This window comes from Micrasema longulum, unplaced genomic scaffold, assembly GCF_059751315.1.
Source record: "Micrasema longulum isolate JH-2025_06_02 unplaced genomic scaffold, ASM5975131v1 h1tg000127l, whole genome shotgun sequence".
NCBI lineage: Eukaryota > Metazoa > Arthropoda > Insecta > Trichoptera > Brachycentridae > Micrasema > Micrasema longulum.
Window position 1 is genome coordinate 2,883,409 of NW_028277333.1, and position 17,985 is coordinate 2,901,393.

At 31.6% G+C, this 17,985-nt stretch overlaps 1 protein-coding gene across 1 annotated transcript; it reads left to right on the forward strand.

Annotated features, from left to right (window-relative positions):
* Nucleotides 1-361: 361 nt before the first annotated feature.
* On the forward strand, nt 362-17,685 carry LOC148284382 (N(G),N(G)-dimethylarginine dimethylaminohydrolase 1). Its single transcript, XM_088241327.1, has 5 exons — nt 362-803; nt 4,632-4,734; nt 7,606-7,703; nt 7,923-8,150; nt 15,130-17,685. The coding sequence occupies exons 1-5, from the start codon at nt 546-548 to the stop codon at nt 15,238-15,240; spliced, it is 798 nt and encodes a 265-aa protein (XP_088097453.1). The 5' UTR covers nt 362-545; the 3' UTR covers nt 15,241-17,685.
* Nucleotides 17,686-17,985: the final 300 nt, after the last annotated feature.

The window sequence follows — 17,985 nt, forward strand, 5'->3', positions numbered from 1 at the left end:
CTGTAGAATCAATAAAAAACAAACAAAGACAGTCACTGATCGTAAATTGGAAATATTATTTCCGGAATATGACAACACGTATCCATCATGGCAACTTGTCAATAACTTTTGCACCCACTTTTTCCAATCGAATTAATGGCGCTTATATATTCTCCACCCCCCTTCACAAAACTCTTTAACATTAAGAATAGTCTCTGTTAAAGTTGTTTTGTATTACTTCGGGCTTTGTTAGACTGAAATAATTTGAAAAAACTAAAAAACACAGCAACGATGACAGCAAAAATAGTCCATAGATAATTGTCAATACAAAATTAGTTCATATTTATAATAAACTTTGGAATATATTTTGTCTATGGCATAATCCGTGACATATAGTTCCAGTTTCCAGCAGTATAATGTATTATATGTTATATTTCTTTAGTCCGTCGTTACAGTTCTATCCTTTCTAATTTCTAACTATTACTCTGTGAAATATTGGTGCGATATAGTTTTTAATTGTAAATTTGATTCGTCAGTTCGAAGCGCTTGCCGCAAACGCAGTCGCCATGGAGTCTATAGTTTGCACAAACGCTGTTGTTTCTCGCGTAAGTCCTTCCTTGAGTTCGTATCCAACGGTGGATGTAGCCGAGGCTCGTCTCCAACACGATTCGCTGGTCCGTTTGCTGAAGGAACTAGGTCTCCATGTCCTGGAGCTTCCAGCCGTTGACTCCTGCGCAGACAGTGTCTTCATCGGAGATACTGCTTTTGTCCTCAATGGAACAGCTGTCATGGCCAGCCCGTCACAACCGCAACGCCAAAAGGATGTGGGTAAAAATTAAATAAATATAAGTAGGAAATCCCCAAGAAAACATTATTTTCTTAATTTTTCTACTTGAGCATTTTTAAAACAAATATTTCCGTAAGTACTTAAAATTACTGAAATGTCTCAATTTATCGTCATTACATTGATCGTCATTACAGTAAGACAAGTCTGAAAACCGAAATTTAAGTTAAGTATTTAGTTTACGCACAATCTTCTCCACCTGTTTCACTACTCGGGTAATTGCAAATTGCCACAAAAAAAATATTGAAAAATTTCTACATAATTAAACGGTAATATTTCTTGGGTTATTTCCAAAACATTCCAAATGTCCTATTAATAAAGAAAACTATTGCCAATGTTTGCAATCACTAAAAATCAGTTGAAAAAATATATAAAAATAATGCACAAATTGACAATATTTGATTTGATGTTATTCTTATAATAAATCCTTATAAGTTATCCTTATAAGGGATCGTTGTACGTAACTGCTAAAAATGAGAAGCCATTTGTCATAACTAATGTGTCTAACCTCGAACCTCTGATCTGTGAGTCCACAACATTACAGATTTCTAGTGTAAGCATTAATTTTAAAGAAAATCAGTAAGAATAAAAATAATAAAATATACATATTAAAAAAGAAAAATTTGCATGACATTTGACAAAAACATAAATAAAATACAGTAGCTTTTCGTCCTGATTAACTGATATAAGTATAAACAGTTTGTCATTAGGTGCTCAGTCCTCAGACAAAAGTGTTAATATGAAAAAAATATATTTATATATAATTGTTTAATGAAGATTTGGTTTTTGCTTAGTCAACCATCCTTTTAGGTTTTGTTTTTTTTTGCTAACCATTCTTTTGCCTGCCTTCCCTTAATACTGATATTTATTTATTCATTCAAAATTACCCTTGTTTAAATATTAATGAACTTACTAAGGCTTTTTAGGCTGTGCCTGTGTCAAGCCAGCTATATAAGTAACACATTATTTCTAGCTTTTTAGACATTCTCTGTTTCTCATAACGAACATGAAATATTAAAAAAAAAAAATTCCCTGAAGATCAGATTTCATCTTGGTTATGAGACCTGGTAGTGCATATCGCTGGCCGGACTAACTTAGTAATGAATAGTGATAGATGTCTTATAAAGCACCATATTGAAAAAATCATCCATACTTAATCTAAACAAGAGATGAAATGGATATTTGGTAACTATCTGGTATCTGACCTATTTTTACTATCCGGCCGGATACCGAATAGTAACTCAAAATCTGGCAGATACATAATATTTATTAAACTGCAAAAATTTCAGGAAATCAATGTCACTAAATTAATTTATTGATATTGACCAAGTTTGGGAAAAAAGAAATAACCCTCGTTATTTGAAAAATAGTATTTTTTTTGCATAAAAACATTTATCAGTGTTCAGTATACACTCTAGAAAAAGAATTTAACCCGCTAATTAAAAATGTTTATCAAAAATTATTTTTTCATTAAAATTATGTTTTCGTGAAAAAAATGAAGCTCAAAGGATAAAATGACCCAAAACCATTAATTATTAAACTTAAAAACCGTATGGATGTGCAACTTATTGATTAATAATTGATTGTTAAAAATATCGTAAAAAGACTTTAACCCCTTTTTATTTTATGCCTATTGAAAGTTTTGTTTTTAACTCTGAGAAAAATTGTATATCCAGCTGCTGGATATCCGGCTATCCAGCTTATCCAATTTCATCACTAATCTGAACCCACAACTTCAAGCTTACTACAGAGATCTTTTATAATTTCTCATATCCAGTCACATAATCAATACTTTTCTTCTTGCTCTTATCCACACCAAATTGTGCACATAAAACTGCATTGTGTCAGTCTCAAGCTTCCCTGTGTATTCCAATCCAGGGACTAATGAAAACTTGTCTTTATAGTAGTGAAAATATACCCTTTCAAATTAGTATTTCATTTCAAACATTCCGAGAGTTGAATCTGAGACCTCGTGCAAGATAGCCAAATATGCTAACCGATACGCTACGAGGTGACACCCTTTATCATAATAGAAACTATCTCTGTTAAGTACCTGTTAAGTATCTTAATGAAATTCTATCCAAACACTATTGGCCCAACCCACATTCTTTCTCCCCACCGGCATTAGGTTAATTAAGGTTAACTAGTGGTTTACATCTCATAGATTAGTCACAGTCTTTTTCATCTTTTCACATAGTTTACTTTTGTGTCCAGGCGGACGAAGAATATAGTTATGTGTATCAAAAAGAACCAGAACTCTGGATGAGGGTTTTTCCGATGGCTTCAATAGGTAATAATCCTGAAAAGGGAAATTGAGTGGGGATAAATCCACCTCGCAGTGTGTGGTTGGCTCATTCCACCTACCATACTTAAAGTGCTCCATGTTCAACTATCAAAGATGTTTCTTAAGTAGTCTGTTTAAGTTATACGTAATGAAACATCTCCTGTCTCTTCTTTAATCCCTCCTCTTTTTTTCTCTCTTTACCATTGATGAATACTATCTTTATTGATTTATTTATATACACATATTGCTAGTTCTATTTTATATATAGTTTTTTCTTTTTTTTTGTAGCATTTCGAAACTAAAATGATACAAATAAATAAGGAGCCAACAATGCCAGTGATGCTGTTTTTAAAGCATTCCGGGTGTATTTAACTAACTCCCGGTATGGTACCTTTGTTCTGATACACTAATATAATTACAAGTAAATGCTACCAAAAATATACAACTGTAAAATTTCTACAGAATTTAATAGAGATATTATTGCTTTGGTCCTATAAAAACATTTCAAATATCCTACTAATAAATCTCCATTTAAGGTTTATTTACCATTGAAGAAAGTTGTTAAATCTTCTGAAGAAATAAGCCAACTAACTTATTGTATGTTGATTGTCTTTAATTGCTCCCAAATTGCATTTTATTTTTATTGTTCAAGTTTGATTTTTATAGTTAACTAACTAACCTAACCTAGGACGGGCTAATTTGACAATGATTCTCTATTAATATTTTTCTCTAAGTATAACTATTTACACAATGTAGGGCCTTGCTTATAAACCTGGTATAAAGTTATGTCTTGGCATAGTGGTAAAAATTTCTACCATTTATAAACCTGGTATAAAGTTATTGTGGTAGAAATTTTTACCACTGTCCCTAGGCATAACTTTATATAGGGACATATGCCTATGCCTAGGAACAGTGGTAAAAATTTCTACCACAATAACTTTATACCAGGTTTATAAGGCCCATCATGTTACTATCAATGGGGATGATATAATTATTCAGTCAACTCAAAGCTCATGTTTCCATAAAAATGCCTGTTTTTGCTCATGTTTTTTTTTTAAACAGAGTTTTGTCAAGAAATAACTAAAAAATGTTATTGCGTCGGCAATATATGTATGTTAAGTAACATAAAAAATACAAAATAAAATTGTTATTGGCATTTAAAAAAAAATAAAGAGATAATTAAAACAATGTACCTTGTGATGGCGGTTTTTTTTTTACAATTTTTTTTTTTATGGATAACAAAAAGGAAATATACATAATTTTATTTAAAAATAATATGTTTGTATATTTTGTTGAAACATAATTGTGTAATCTTAATGAGAAATCAAAAATACTTCTAAAAAATAAAAGTTAACAGATATTGCCGGCGCAGCGACAATATATCAATAAACTTGTGTAAAATCACAATACAAATGTGTAAAATCCGTTCAAATGCGGTTAATGCTTGGTTCATTTAAAAATAACCTGTTTTGTTTCCAGATTGTATATACTGAATGGATAATGTTTTAATATTTTTATTTATAGATTGACCACACCCGAGCACTACTGAAGAAAGAATTTAATATAACAAGTGTAGAAGTTTTGGATAAAAATGCTAAACTCAATGGAGGAGATATTCTTTTCACAGGTTTGTTTTTTTTAGTATGCTTACATAAGTAATTGAAGTGCCTTTATTAATTGCGTATAGATTTTTGTTAACATCTGATTGATATAATTTTTTAATGAATGGTGCGACATCAATTGTCTTCAACTTAACATTGACAAATGTAAAATAATATCTTTTTCGCGACGAAAAAAACTAAAATATACTTCCCTTTCAATGGTTTCGTCAATAAAGGATCTTGGCATTACTTTAGATAGTAAACTCTCCTATCGTGAACACATTGATAATATTGTAAACAAAACTTCTCGGTTTTATCAATAGAGTGACGGCGGACTTCAAAAATATTAATACCATCAAAACTCTTTATTGCTCACTAGTTCGACCCCATCTAGAATACGCTTCTCCTATTTGGTCTTCATTCTACAGGACTCATATTGACCATATCGAGTCTGTCCAACACCGTTTTCTAAGAAAAGTGGCATGGTTGCTCAGATTACAAAGGGGTAATTATTCCTATTTTGAAATAGAGCAATCTCTTAATCTGTCTTCATTGGAGAGACGTAGAACTGAGATGGACCTTATATGCATTTTCAAAATACTTGTAGTGATGCTTTAAGTGATGTCCCATCTCTGTTGCAATCAATTTCTTTTCATGTTCCCAACCGTGTCACCAGAAGTCAAAATCTGCTATTTATAAAATCTTCTAAGAGCAACTTTGGTTTTTATGCCCCAATGTCCAGAATGTGTAGATTAGTCAATTCATCACACGACTTGGAATTTTTTGGGATAGATCTTCCGGCTTTTCGTAGATCTCTTCGCGACTAAACAGTGTGGGATGAAGTTGGATTGGCATAGTTTAGCTCAAAGTTTTAGGTCTTTCGTTTTTTTTAATATATTGTATACAATTATGGTTTTGCCCTTGTTTGTCTTTGCTAAATAGTTTTATGTTCTTTTTGTTCAGTTTCTTGCATTTATGTTTCTTCATGTAACTGTTGTAATTGGCTTAGGCCGTATATATATAATAAATAAATAAAAGTTCACTGCCTCAGCTAGTTAACATGGTATTAAATATTTAATTAATTATAGCTAAGAAACAAATAAATGTTTAATAGATATGTTTAATGTGTCCTTTCTTAAAAACAAAATAACAGAATTTATACTGCCTGTGTAATATTTCCATCCAAATTTTCGGGTTTTACTGGATTTGAACAAAAATTCGATTATGGATCGCTGTGACTGTTTTCTAAATAGTTCTTTGTATGACTCTTGGTAATGTGAATTCGAAGCTGTTGGTTTTAATTCGGATAACGCCGTACCGATATATTTTACAGTCTTTTTTTTCTTCAATTATTCATGATTATAAGTGTTTCGTCTCTAACACGTTTATCCAAGATATATTTTAATGTTCTTTTAGTACAATATGACTTAAATGTGGTAATAATCCCCACCTTCAGGCTGAATAAAATATTCCATAAATGAATTCTATATTTGAATCCTTAATTTTGAAAATGACCAAAGTGACAATTTATAATATCCGCTAAAACCATATTGGAAGGTACAAATTAAGTCCATGAATGTCTAACTAATTTTATTTTTATAGTTTTTATACTAAGACAATGAAATATCAATTTGTACATTTTTTTTCAGAATAATGTTTTTTTTCTTTCTTCTGTAAAACCATTGATTTCATACTTTGATCGTTTTCAAAATTAACAATTCAATTATATTGCTATTATGCACTAAATCAATGTTCATAAATTTTTTTTTTTTTAATTTTGTACCCTGTTATTACTATAAAAAGAAGCGAAGCTATTTTACAATACACATACATGTCCAGATACATTTATGCATTTTTACATTGACATTTTTTACTAAAATTGTTTTTTCTTGGCACAAGCATTTCATTTTCATGGCACTTACACCCTTATTTTTAACAAGTATTCATTTATTTATTTAAAATATTTTCATAGTATGTTTTATACATTTAAGTTTATAACATATTTATATAACGTTTCTACCTCTCTAAACATCTCGCGTTTAAAGAAGGAATTCGTTTTACAGTTTTTTAAACAATATGTTTTTATAGTAAGTTAATTTTTTCCAAATATAAATATGAAAGAAAATAGTATGCAATTTAGGATGTCATGATAATAATTCTTAAAAATAAATTTTTATTATGAATTTTAAACAACTAAGTACTTGCGTCTTTTTTTATTTTATTTAATTTTTTTATTCATACAAATATACATATTACAAAAAAAAACCTGTCCCTAACTCTGTGAGGCCAGGAGCCCTGTTTTGAGTTGGGATACAACATAATGGAAAGTGGAAGCATGGTTATAGTTGGTTTATAGTTTAAAGTGGTTTATCATTATTTTTGTTCTAAAGATAGGTCTTTCAATTTGAAATCAGTTGATATGAATTTAAGTGTCTTAAACAAAGTTTAAAATTGTTTATGTGTGAATTGTCAATGCAATGCACACAATATATATATATTTTAAAATATTAAAACATATGTTTGTACTTACATAGGATTTTATACAATTTGAGAAATCTAAATCAATTGAAATATTTAGAATAGATATTTTTTTACATATTTAACTATTCTATTTGTGTACAAGCACTATACTATACAAGGAAAGCAAAGAATTGACAGATGTGACGATTAAAATAAAATATTTGTTAGTTGATTCTTCCCGCTTTTTTTTAATCATACTATAAAAATTAAGTTTTAATGTTAACACAACATAATAACATACATTTGGTTGTGTTTTATTTTGCACAATGACATGAATTTATCAACATATTCTAAAACTATCTATATTCGAAAAGCTTAGTATTATTACAGTTGTGTATTCCTTCACCCCGATTTTATGCTAATTCTTTTAAATCTAGGTCGAGAATTTTTCATTGGACTTTCGAAATGGAGTAATGAGCTAGGTGCCCGGGCTGTGGCAGAAGCATTTCCAGAATATCCCTGTACCCCAATTAAGGTAGGTAATTGCACTCTATAAATCAGTTCACCTTTCTGGCAAAATACCATAAATTTTAATTTTGTTGTAAAATTTAGTATGTAACCACTTTAGTATTATATTTTATTAATGTATCACAAAATGTTGGTGCCGCAAAAAGATTTAAAAAAAAAAACATCCACTACACAACGAATAGAAGTCATAAGTGCTTTAGTAATCTTTAAAAAAAATTTTTTTTAGATTCCTGAAAATGGCGGCAAATTGGAGCAATATGTGTCCCTCGCAGGGCCAGATGTACTGTGTGTAGGAGAAGGGGAGGCGGCTCGCAATGTGATAGGTCGGCTTGCTAACGCTGCGTCACATAGTTACTTCACCCTCACTGTTCCTGAGGATTCTGCGGCCAACTGCCTCTATGTCAATGGTACCCTCATCCACAGAGCCATTGAGGAAATTCCTCTTTCGTTTAAGGTAAATAAAATATATCGTGTACATTAAAGTTGACACTGTAAGACACGGATTGGCTAGTGCTCATCTAAAACTAACCACCACAAATGTTCGAGTAAACCTACATACATACGTTCTTTACAAAAAAATGACAAACAATATAATACAAATACTAAACAATATAATGTAAGTAATAGGTAGGTACTAAAATAGTATTTTAAAACACAATGAAATTAATTTTACTTTTACAAAGTAATACAATTTGAAAATATATCTTTATAAAACTCAATAGGTACCTAGGTACTCTAAAACACGTGTCAAAGGTTGACGATATCTTCCAGCATAGAGAGAGAGCGGACATGGGCCCGGGCGGGGAGAATGATGTGCTGGCGGGATCCACGGCGTATAGCTCTAGTGACAAACAAATAATATTTTGCAATTTTATTTTCCATTTTTTATAAATAACGCATTCAAATCCTGATTTGATATTTTTTATCTGTATTTCAATTTAATATGATATAAAAATTCATTTTAAATTTTCGTTCTGCAGGGTCTAATTGAACCCATCTCCGGTAGGTATGAGTTGATTGGTAATTTATTTGTATATTAGTATTGTTAAATAATTTGTTTTTATTCATTGCGAACATAAAAAGGTATTCTTAATAATGTGTATTTATTTATATTGTCACCATTCAGGCAACAGTCACTAACCCTAAAAATGACAGTTTTAAATTAAATATGCCATTCGAAGTGTAAAATTATGTTCTTTAAGAGGCAAATATAACCACCAAGGTAACTTAGTTAGAAAAATGTTGCGTAAATCCGAATGTTCATTTTTCACTGTGATTTTATATTATAATTTATTAAAACATAATAATATTATTTCTTTAAATAAAAATCCGTTTTAACCACATTATAATAATGATTTCTAATATTTTCTTTCCTGTACTAACTCTTATAGCTTGCATTATCTAGATTATAAACTAGCAAGTCACTTAACCTAATTTTAGCAACCTCATTAAAAACCTTCCAGAGATTTTTAATGAAAAGGGTACGAACGAATTTATTAATAATCATCATTCTCTTTCCGCACCTAATGGTACGTAGATTACTGCATTGGTACACCAATCGCAGTGTATCTTGATCATTTTTATTACATAAAGGTAAGATGATCAGTCTTACGCTTCAGATACCAGTCCAGAGACTATGAAATATTCTGGTGTAAAAACACATTTTTTAAAAATAAATATTTCAAATTGACCATGTCGGAAATCAAACCCGAGATCTCTTGCATGGTAGGCAAACGTGCTGACCATTACATCACGAGGCTGATCAAAATACATGAATGAATTATGTTGTGTACATAATACCCGCAAAACACAAAAAACAGATTTTTCTTTGGTCTACAAACTTTCAAATTTCGATTTCTCTAAATGGTTTTTGGGTTAGTGACTTTTGCCTGAACGGCGACGATATCTTTTAATTAGATAAGTACTTTCAATTTTCTCTACCTAAACTTATATATATATATATATAGTTGGATAATTTATATAGCCCCATTTTTGTGAAAATCACCTCAATCAACTTCTATCTGATACGGTTATTTGAATAAATCCTTACCGTGTGATGAAAAAATAAATAGTTTTATTTAAATTTTTATCAAAATTAAAGTCAATATTGCATATTAAAATCAGTTTTATAAAACGCGCCACATAAATGGCATTATATAAATTATCCATTATAATGAATAGTTAATTCTCTATAAGTTGACAGAGCGCAGCTGTAAAATTCCATAAATTCCATTATTCTCAAACAAAACTCGAGACAGATGTCCATAAATTTAGCCCAAATTTCAATAATTTGCTATTTTACACTTTATGCTATACTTTATTAGAGTCGTTTTTTCTTTGCATTTCACAAATTGGATGGTCTTGTTTCTATGAGTTGGCTAGAACCACATGACAACCTTATGAGCCTTAATGCGCATGTGCAAAATTCAAACATTTGCTATTAAAACTGGACTCAATTTTAAAAGCAGCATCTGGCGCATCCAGAGAACACTATCAAGGCCAAGGAGGCACCCAGATATTTAGTATGCTGATGTAGGAAATATGCATATGTATACTTACTGAAAATATTGTTTGAATTTGGGAATCGTGTGCGCCCTAAAGTTATTTTTAATTTAATAATTTGCATATTATTTGTGTATTAATTTTTTGTTTTTTTTCATATTTATAATTTTTTAAATATCGAAATACATATTCTTTTCCAATTTTCAAGTGATGCGCCTGCAGTATGTATGTATGGAAGGCGCCTGAATCGCATGTAACTGAACTTTCTTTCTCAATATATGTATTTATGGTGTAAATACCATAAACTTCATCTAATGGAAAATTGAGAGAAATATACATATTTAAAAAATACTTAGTACTAAATGTATAAGTTTTAACCCTCTTCTTGGCTATATGATTGTATTTTTTCTCCTGAATTAGAACACGGGTAAAACAGTATTCAGTTAAAACTGCTTTACCAAATTTTTCCTTAACTGCATTATCACAATTCATAATGAACTTTGATTTAAAATATATATATATTTGTTAGAGATTCTAAAGTCTTCAAATATGTAAAAAAAATATTTTTTCATTCTTCTAAGATAAAGGTTAATTTAGATTCATGAATGAATTACATTTTTAATTTATTGTGCGATATTGGCTTTTGTAATGAAATTCGTACCTACATGTGTTTATGTTTAATGTGCAAAATGTGTTCTTGATATTACGCGATGTATCTTTGTGTTTATGCGGTTTTAGGTAGCACTTAACTTTTACACAATTCACTATTTCAAGAGAAATATATTAAAAGATTCAATATTTTTATAGTTGTAAACTATATAGGCATTTCACTTCATAGTTTAAAATTTTGGAACTGAATGAGTTTTAAAAATTTTACTAGCGATTTCATGCCATGGGGTAGTTAATGTTCAATTATTACCATATTGATGTTCAAGTTTTAAATTTGATTTTTTAAGTTTTGAAAAAAAAAATGGCCTGCTGGGTATATGTATGTATGTTTGGATAATTTATCTAGCGCCATTTTTGTAAAAATCACCTCAAGGGCGCTCTGCCATAGCAATACCTATAAGCGCCACTTAAAATGTTAAACTACTTTTTAATAAAATATTTCATGCCGGCCTTGCTAGGAATCAAGCCAGGTGCCGCAAGAATGGCAGCGAATGCTCCAACCACTACACCGCGAGGCCGACTTATCGCCACTCTCTTTCCTTTTTAAAGATTTTTACCTGAGAGTAGCTATTGAGCAGAAAACACTTTTCCAGGGTACTGGTTCTATTTCACACACATAACTGTTTTATTCATCCACCTGGGCACAGACAAAATTTATTTTTTGAATATTATTTTATGAGGCATATCCAGAAAGTGAGAGTACTCAATTTTTTTATTTAAAAAAAAATACTATACGTTGTTTGTATATTATTACTTATTTTTCCACGTAGTCCACAAGCTTTTTGATGGCTTCCTCATAGAACTCTCCCGCCATCTCTTTTGTCCACTTCAAGATCTCTTGTTTCACCTCCTCATCGGTTAGAATTTTTTTTCCGACCATCTGAGTCTTCAGGAAGGAAAATCTGAAGGCGCTAAGTCAGGGGAGTATGCAGGGTGGTTCAAAATGTCCCAACCAAACGAGTTCAAATGTGCCTTGATGGCGTTAGCCGTGTACGGGCGGACGTTGTCGTGCAACAGACACACCCTTTGTCAACAATCCCCTCCGTAATCGCTCTGTAATCATCTCCCCCTGAGGCAAAAATTCAATAAAAATTATCCATTTTCGGTCCCAAAACACAGATGCCATGATTTTTTTGGCCGAAATCTAGGTTTTGAATTTTTCGGTAGATGAGAAACTAGTGTGCCGCCACTGTGATGACCGTCTTTTTGACACAGAGGTGTAATGATCCACCCATGTTTCATCACCAGTCACAATGGAGCTTAGAAAATCCCCACCTTCTAATTCAAATCGCTTAAGGAACTTGCAAGCGCTTGCAACCCGATTCAATTTGTGCTGCTCTGTCAGTTGTTTTAGGACCCCTCTTGAGCACAATTTTCGATATTCCAGCGTTTCTGTAATTGTTTCATATAACAGAGATCTGGAAATTTGTGGAAACATTGCAGACATTTCATCTACTATCAATCGGCAGTCTTCACAAACAGTTTTGTCGATTTTTTGCACCATCGGTCATCGCTCACAATTTAAGGTCTTCCACTCCTTTGTTCGTCATAAATATTCGTTCTTCCTTCATTAAACTTACGACACCACTTAAATACATTTGTTCGGTTCATAGCACCTTCGCCATAAACAGTTTTGAACCATGCAAAAATTTCAGTCGAAGTTTTTCCTTCCGCAAGAAGGAACCTTATGATAGCGCGCATCTTGCACTTGGCGGGATTTCTTATTGTCATTTTTCACAGAAACGATTACTACAAGGCAAATTTTCATATTAATGAGGGTCGCCGGTGCTCGTTGTGTTCAGGAGACCCCCCACTACCAATCAGTATTGCCAACTTTTGGAAACAATAATCTCGCAGCTCGAGAGCCAAACAGTACTCTTACTTTCTGGATATGCCTCGTTTAATGCTGATTATGTAGTAAGGCTACATAATTCTCTGAATTCTATATCTTCATCATTCTTTAAATAATTTTATTGATAAATGTGAAAGTTAGAATGTTTCTTGTGAGAACTCAATTTTTTGATAAAAACTCTACCACACATTTTTGTTTATTAAAATTTACAAACATAATTGACAGCTGCAATATTGACGCTGGAAAAATAATTTATATCTACTATTATCATAAAATTTATCCATTCTATGCCAGGATCCTGCCTGGCTATATTTACATAATATACATAGTGAATTGTGTACTGTTGGGGACTGCCTGTATTTTAAACATTTTTTCAATGTTCATAAATTTCAGCGTATTTGTGTAGCTGATTACCTCGTCATTATATTTCCAGTGTATTATTCTCAACTTAACATCCCTTCCTTGTACAGATTACCATTTCCATTGCGTTGAATTGCTGACTTATGCTTAAATAGGAATAACATTAAAGACACGAGATACTTGATTGGATACATTTTATAAAATATTTCGGCTTAAGAACACACCCACCAGTTTCGTATAATATGAGTCGCCTCCGTACATAACGAGTAAGTACCTACACATCGACTCACGGGTGAAACGTCCGCATCCAATGAGCTACCGTACATTCACGGAGACTGGACCGCTGTGCACGTGCAAACCACGAGCCCACTGCGTGATATCGCAGGATTTGCCCATTTCACTTCTTCTTCTACAGCCTTCTGCCTTCAACTGCTGGATATAGGCCTCTTCCATATCCTTTCATTTTTTTCAGTCAGTTGCTGCAAGCAGCATGCAAGCATCCAATTTTTACCCCCCACAGCAGCTATATTGTCGGACCATATTTTTTGAGGTCTTCCGATGCCTCGCTTATTCTCCCAAGGTCTCCATCTTAAAATTTTAGGGGTCTTGTCTCGCAACATGTCCTGCTCATTGCCACTTCAGTCCTACGCGATCCATGATATCTGCTATTCTGGTTCTGTTCCTGATTTCCACATTTCTTATTCTGTCTCTTAGGCTTATACCAAGCATGGATCGCTGTGTGCATTTGAGGTTTTCTACAATTCTTTTTGTGAGGGCCATGGTCTTTAATGTATATGTAGTCACTGGCAGTATATGTGATTCATATGTTTTCCTTTTCAGACAAATCGGAATCTCTTTATTTTCAAGTATGTGTCTAAGTTTTTCAAAAGCTGCCCAACTCATTCCAATTCTTCCTAGCAGTTCCGCCGTTTGATTTTCTATGTCCAAGATATATATATTCATCTACTATTTTAAGGTTTTTATTGTTTTAACAGTTGCCCATTTCATACCATGGCAAAAATCTACACGGCACGATAAAATACAATACGGTGGGTGGATATTTATTGTTTTACAATTATTTATTTATTTAATGCCTGGCAAACGGTCCATTCACGGAGACTGAACCGCAGTGCGCGTGCAAACCACGAGCCCACTGCGTGATATTGCATGATTGGTCCATTTCACGCCACGGCATAAATCTACACGGCATAATATACTACAGTACGGTGGATCAATATTTGTTGTTTTACAATGATTTATTTACTGAATGCCTGGCAAACGCAATAACCAGTATACCATGAGACCGACTAATCTCCAATCGATTTCCTTTTGCAGAATTTTTACCTGAGAGAACTCGCTAAATTGAAATAATAATTTTGATAAAATTATCATTAAAATATCTTTTGTTAAGTTTTACTATATTTTTTTTATTGGGTTGTAGTCCCGTGGCTAGTGTTGCGGACTCACAGATCAAAGGCCCGAGGTTTGAACCCCACTCTACTCCAACTTGATTTCCATTTTTTAATAGTAAGTTGTTTACAACTCATTGAAAATGGTCACCAAAATTTTAATATTTGGGTAAATTAAAATAATGCTAATACTTAAATGTTTTTTAAAATAATATATTAACCGAGGCGTTTTTATTGATATTTTTAATTTATTAACCATGGAGTTTTTTAAAAAAAAAAAAAAGAAAAATATAAATATTATCAAATTTAAATAGGTACCAACGAATCTAATAAATGTCAATCCACTATAATTTTACCGTGCTGTTTAGGTTAAGATGATATGTGTGAAATAGGCTATTCTCCGCCGGGTATCACGTGGCTGGTTTGTTTATTTGGAAAATCTTGTAATAATGAACAGACTTTTGACAAATATTGTCTTATTATGTAATTATACGCGGCATGAAATTGCTAATTAAATGTACATGAATATTATATTTTACATTTTGAGACATACATAAGCGTACCCACGTAACATTCTAAAGAATCTTGTAGTATATTTTTAAAAATGTAGTACTGTTTTGTATTAATAATTTTTTTTGCAGGTGTTCTGTGAAAAAGTGGACTTCTCGAGACGTTCTATTTGTTTTTCCGAACTCACAAAAGTATCATCCGGTCTGACATCTTCCTGCTTACTTATAAGAGATTCTAAGTAATGGCGTGGGTTACAAGAACTAATTGTGGCATCTATAGTAAAATTTCGATTGTGTTATTGATATTATTATACATCACCCTTCATAACCATTTTGAAACAGTTTGAGAACTAAGCCCTTTCAATAAACGAAGTTTATGAAAATAGTAAGCCAAACTGGCTAATTCAAAGTGTAACTTGTTTTAATGAATTGCAAGTCATCACCTTAATTTGCCTATTATTTTTTTATGTTGTGTTAAAGTGAGCAAATTGAAATGTTTTTAAAATGATTTTAAGTGTACTATTTTAAAAAAATATTCACCGTACTCTCTCAGTAATTCGCCACCCTAAAAACCAGGCAAGTGTCCAATTACTGAAAATGGCAGATTATCATCTGTAGTACATTCATATAAAATATGGTAAAATTACAAACATGGTAAAAATAGTTTTTGCTGAGGAATTTGTACTCGCATCTTACAGTTTAATTAATCCAAATTATTTATAAAATCACATTTAATTTTATAAACTATGTTTAATAATTTAACCCAAACTGAGCACCAAAGTTTACAGAGCTTGGCGTTTTAATTCATAAGGCACGCAGCGGACTACTGAATTCGACATACGAATACTGGTAAACTATATAAAGCCTGATTTGGTGCTTTCAAATAGCAAAAATAACAGGGGATTATAGATGTTGTTAGAAAATCGACTGGTTGATTACTAAGAGAGTGCTGTATTACATTTTTTGTTATTTTGAATGCACCTTGATTTATGAAAGACTTTTGGTTTTTAAAATTCAATACTTTGACCTTTGGTACATCAGACGGTGTCAACCCTTTTCACAACGCTGTACCGTGATGCCCGTGACACATTGCGTTAAATGTATTTGGTAAATATGTATGTTGGTTTTCATGTTGAAATACAAAAGTAAACTGATCAGTAAACAGATCTGACAAAAAGTTCGTAATATTATTCATTCCATTACTAATTTCTAAATAATAGTATTACTATTGCTAAACTAATTACAGGAAACAGACAACTCCCGACAACAAAAATCTGTTTTTGGAATGAGTAAAAAAAGTTTTGCAATTTTTTTTTTTCTTAGTTTTTAATGATTTTTTGCCAAACAATAGGATGTTTTTGAAAATCTGGAATAATCTATAGTAAATATTTATTGTGAATTTTTACAATTACAGTATAACCTCGTTTTTACGTTCCTCGAATTTACGTTTTCCCGATTTTTACACCGAAATGTTCAGGACCCATTTTTCTTCATACATTCTCCTACAAATATTCCCCCTAATTAATGTTTTTTTAATTTTTCATAACCCGGTTTCACGCTTCAAAAATTTCAAAATTCATTTGATGTGTTAAAAAATCCAAAGTTATGTCGAAATAATGATGCGCGGAATAAAAACAGGTAAACAACTAATAAAGGATAAATTATTGTCTTAACCTAAATTCAAAGCAGTTCCAGTGTAATTGACCTTTTTGTTCAAGTGTCTTCCTTTAGGGTTAGTCTTAGTTTTCATTTGAACAAAGACGTCATATTGACTTGTACAAATCATGATACGCAGTTGACAAACGTTTAGAAACAATAAAGTTTTATTATCACTAAATTGCGATGTTTAAAACATAACACTAGAAATATTTAAACTCATAAAAAAGATGGTTTCAAATGCCTCGAACTATGACAGTTGTTTTTAGTAATGCCATAGAAAAAATAGTGATGCTGTGTAAATAAAATTTCCCAACATTTAGGGGGAAAATTATTTTATGTTCTTTTATGCAAATTCAAAATTCTATTTTCGTTTTTTTTTATTTACACATAAAATAATTTTATTCAAATTAAAAAACATATTACATAATATTGTTTGAAAAAATATAAAAATATTTTTAGTGAAATCATTGAAAATAGGTAATAAAAATATTGACAATTTCCACTTATCACCGTTTTTACAATTTTTCTGGAAGTATATGTACACTATAGTGTAGCAAATCAATTTTATTTTTAGGTAATTCGTATTTTTTCCATCCTTTTCCTCAGTTTTTTACTTTTTCTTGCTCCCTTGAAAAACGTAAAAAGGGGGTTTTACTGTACAACGATATTAAAATGTATATAAAACAAGTATTCATTTTTGCGTACATGTATGACTCAATAACTTAGGTAATATGTGCCGCTTATCCCGTAGGAACAACAAAACATCTCGCATTTATGTAATTGAAATTAACACCAACTTCGCATTTATGTAATTTAAATAAGCGCATAAATTAGTATTGACTTAGTCATTTAATATATATTGTTTAAAGTTATAAATCAGTCTGGTCCAAAATTTATTAAAACACATTTTGATGAATTATTAAGAGGCTGTAGATCTCACTATTACTCCTAATATAATATACTACATATTATAATATGAGGCGTGTTCAGAAAATAACGGGAATTTTCGTTTTTTGAAAAAAAATAAAATATTTGTCTACATTAATGTTGTTGCCTTCAAAGCAATCCCTATTAGATATTATGCAGTTGTGCCAGCGCTTCTTCCAATCCCCGAAACACTTCTTAAACTCGATCTTTGGGATAGCCTGTAGCTCCTTCAGCGATGCGCTATTAATGTCATCTATGCTTGTAAAGCGACGATAAGGTTCTCATTATTTTCGGAAACGGGAAAAAGTCACACAGAGCCATGTCTGGCGAATATGGAGGCTGGGGCATCGTTACAGTATTGTTTTTGGCCAAAAATTCACAAACTAGCAATGAAGTGTGAGC

Bases quoted from the DNA above. Each gene is read 5' to 3' on its own strand.
- LOC148284382 (XM_088241327.1), top strand. From the start codon at position 546: ATGGAGTCTATAGTTTGCACAAACGCTGTTGTTTCTCGCGTAAGTCCT. The intron at 4,735-7,605 runs GTTTGTTTTTTT...TTTTAAATCTAG, and splicing joins AGGAGATATTCTTTTCACAG to GTCGAGAATTTTTCATTGGA. The intron at 7,704-7,922 runs GTAGGTAATTGC...AATTTTTTTTAG, and splicing joins ATCCCTGTACCCCAATTAAG to ATTCCTGAAAATGGCGGCAA.